We start from the raw sequence: 2881 nt of genomic DNA, 5'->3' as shown, positions 1-2881 counted from the left end.
CTGGCCACTAGATGGCGCTCCTCCGCCCCCTCTCTTGGCGCACGCATGCGCAGTCGCTCGCTTTCCCGTCCTAATAACAATCATTAAAAACGAACAGCAACCCCCGAAGATTGCTACTTCATCAGGCCTTTATTTTCAACAAACCGAGCCAATCATGACAGAATTACGACACCGAGGAGCGACGGAAAAAGAGCTGCAGCATCAAAACTCGGAGGATAAGGTAAGTTACCGAATAAAGAAAGATGTGGAGAGATGCATGTTGTCATGGCTATCATTTGAGCTACATGCTGTCATATATGAAGAGAGAAATAAAATCGATTATAGGCCGTTGTGTTTCTGGATCCCGCGTGCAAGTGTCTTGTCACAGCACGAAAGCTGTTTTAATGCGTTGGTTTGATAAAAGATTGTAGTTTCTAGCGTTCATGAGTGTGTAATACAGTAGAGTAGAGCTCGTGGAGAGAGTCTGAGCATCATCAGGGGTCTGATGTTCTTCCTGAACTTCTTATGTACTGAAGGTTTTCTGCCTGTGTCCCAAGAACAACACAAAAAAAACACACCTATAAGGCCCCAGTGTATTTCTTGCAGTTGCCATGTTGCTGAAATGAAGTTAAGCGGCATGAACAATCCTTGCTCTGTTCAGTTCAGGACAGTGAGGTTAAACTCTTCTGGGTGAGCTGTGCTTTCTGCAGAGTTAGAGAGTGTTTGGAGTGCATGGACTGATCTTCATGCTATATAGAAATAAAGGTAGAAAACATGGAGACTGAGAGAGACTTGGGCAGATGGGTGAGTCAACATTCACGAGTAAAGTGTCTTGACCTGTAGGCATGGGCTCAAACCTTACAGAGAGATCACAGTATATAAACAAGACTCATTTAAGTGACTAAGTTAATAGCAATTATTTGTGAATACTTTAGGAATTTGTTCTCTTCTGTATTTGTCCTCTTTTTTTGAGCATCAAAGGTCAGATTTTGTCAATAGTATGTGATAATGTTATTGAAAGGGCCACAGTCTAAGGAATTTTTGGGTAAACTGTCTTATGTGCAGCCTTTATATACTTGGTCAATAGTTTTTGAGAATTGTCTTTGGTTATTCGGTTTTGGTGGTTCACCATATAACTTCCTTCTCTGTGTTATGTTGTATTTTTGTCATAAATGTATTTTAAAAGAAGAAATAAGCACAACAGCCTGTTCTGTCTTTAGTGCTGCCAACATGCTGGAGTGATGAAAGAATAAGCCAAGCGTGTGTAATTGTAGCTGTGCTTGCTAGTGTAATGGCAGGGTCTATATTATGCTAAATAGATTACTTTTTCATATGAAACACTGAGTCCTAATACTTGATAATGCAAATGAAAACTTGTGCTGCCTTCATTCGCATATCAACTGTCAGGCAAATGGACTAAATGTGGTCATGGTCTGACTCTAACCATTTTTTTTTATTATTTATTTTATTTTTTTTTACGTTTAGTATCTGTCTTATTTGTTTTTTAAAGTCAGTATGAAAGTTTCCAACTCATTTTGCTTTCGTAATCTGACATTTCAGAGCAAAATAGAATTTTCAGTATAGGTTTTGTGATTTTTGTCCGTTGCTAATTGATTGAATCAAAAAAGACATTGCATATCAGATTTTTTTCTTCTTCATTGTTTTCCCAAAAACAAAAATTGTGTCATTTACTCACCCTCATGTTGTTCCAAACCTGTATGACTGACTTTCTTCTGTGGAAGAGGATATTTTGAAGAATGTTGGTAACCAAACAGTGGAATTTTAACCCATTTCTCAAGCTTTTAAACAGATTTGTATTTGTGTTGCTGTGAGAGTTAAAGAATTTTAAGAATGAATTCGAGAGGCGAGAGAGGCCTGCTGAGTTTATTACATTAGACTAGTTTATTACATTGTAATGAAATAGAGAAAGACACTGTGTCCCTGTTGAGTTTAGGATGAAGTACACTACATGGCCAAAAATATGTAGACAACTCACCCATATGTGCTTGTTTAATATGGACATTAATAGTTAATTTGCGGCTGTAACAGCTTCCCTCTTGCCAGTTGTTGCTTCAGTCCGTACTAAAGGCGTTCAGGTCTGGTCTTACTTTATGCAGACTAGTCAGATTCTTTTACATTTATCTACATTTAGAGTAGCAGAAGCTTTTATCCAAAGTGGCTTACAAATTAGTAATACAAGAAGCGATTTATCATAAGGAGACAATAACATGTGAAGTACTAGCAATACAAAGTTTCAAACATTGTCTTAAAAACTACAAGAAGGAGGGATAGGAATAGTGGGAAGAAAAACTTGTTTTTCTATGTCAGCACAGGATACAGGGACGCGTCTGTCCAGATAGGGTTAGGTAAATTCTTGTACCGGATAGTGTTAGGTAAATTCTTCCACAGCAGACCAAATCATTTTACTGGTGGCATACGATGATATTGCCACGTTGAAAGTCACTGAGCTCTTTAGTACACCCAATTCTACTGTAAATGTTTGTCTAGGGAGGTTGTATGCTTGATTTCATGCACCTGTAAGTAGGCATGGGCCGGTATTAGATTTTGACGGTATGATAACCTTAAGCAAAAATATCACGGTATCACGGTGTTGTCGTTACAGCTCTAAAATGTGTTATTTTTAAATGACTGGGTAAAAAAAAAAAAAAAAAAAACCTTTTTTCTGCTGAACACAATATATTGTGTTTTTGAGCAACATACAGTATATTAGGAATAGTAGAATTTGTTTATTTTTTCTTTGATTTGTTTCCTAAAAAAGACTGACATCTTTATTTAACCTAAATCTGTAATTACAGTTATTTAATTTTAGTTATATAATTCATATACATATCATTTATATCATTTCATATCATTTAGTTATATAATTTCATACACATAATTT

At 36.5% G+C, this 2881-nt stretch overlaps 1 protein-coding gene across 1 annotated transcript in view; it reads left to right on the top strand.

The window, feature by feature from the left end:
- Positions 1-46: 46 nt before the first annotated feature.
- Positions 47-2881, top strand: part of cds2 (CDP-diacylglycerol synthase (phosphatidate cytidylyltransferase) 2) — a 21113-nt gene continuing 18278 nt past the window's right edge. Inside the window, exon 1 of the mRNA XM_016553842.1 lies at positions 47-220. Coding sequence (XP_016409328.1) covers positions 155-220 — 66 coding nt within the window. The 5' untranslated portion in view covers positions 47-154. The remainder of the gene's footprint in view (positions 221-2881) is intronic.

This window comes from Sinocyclocheilus rhinocerous, unplaced genomic scaffold (genome assembly GCF_001515625.1).
Source record: "Sinocyclocheilus rhinocerous isolate Xijiao unplaced genomic scaffold, SAMN03320098_v1.1 scaffold615, whole genome shotgun sequence".
Taxonomy (NCBI): domain Eukaryota; kingdom Metazoa; phylum Chordata; class Actinopteri; order Cypriniformes; family Cyprinidae; genus Sinocyclocheilus; species Sinocyclocheilus rhinocerous.
This window is presented reverse-complemented; position numbering and strand designations above follow the sequence as displayed.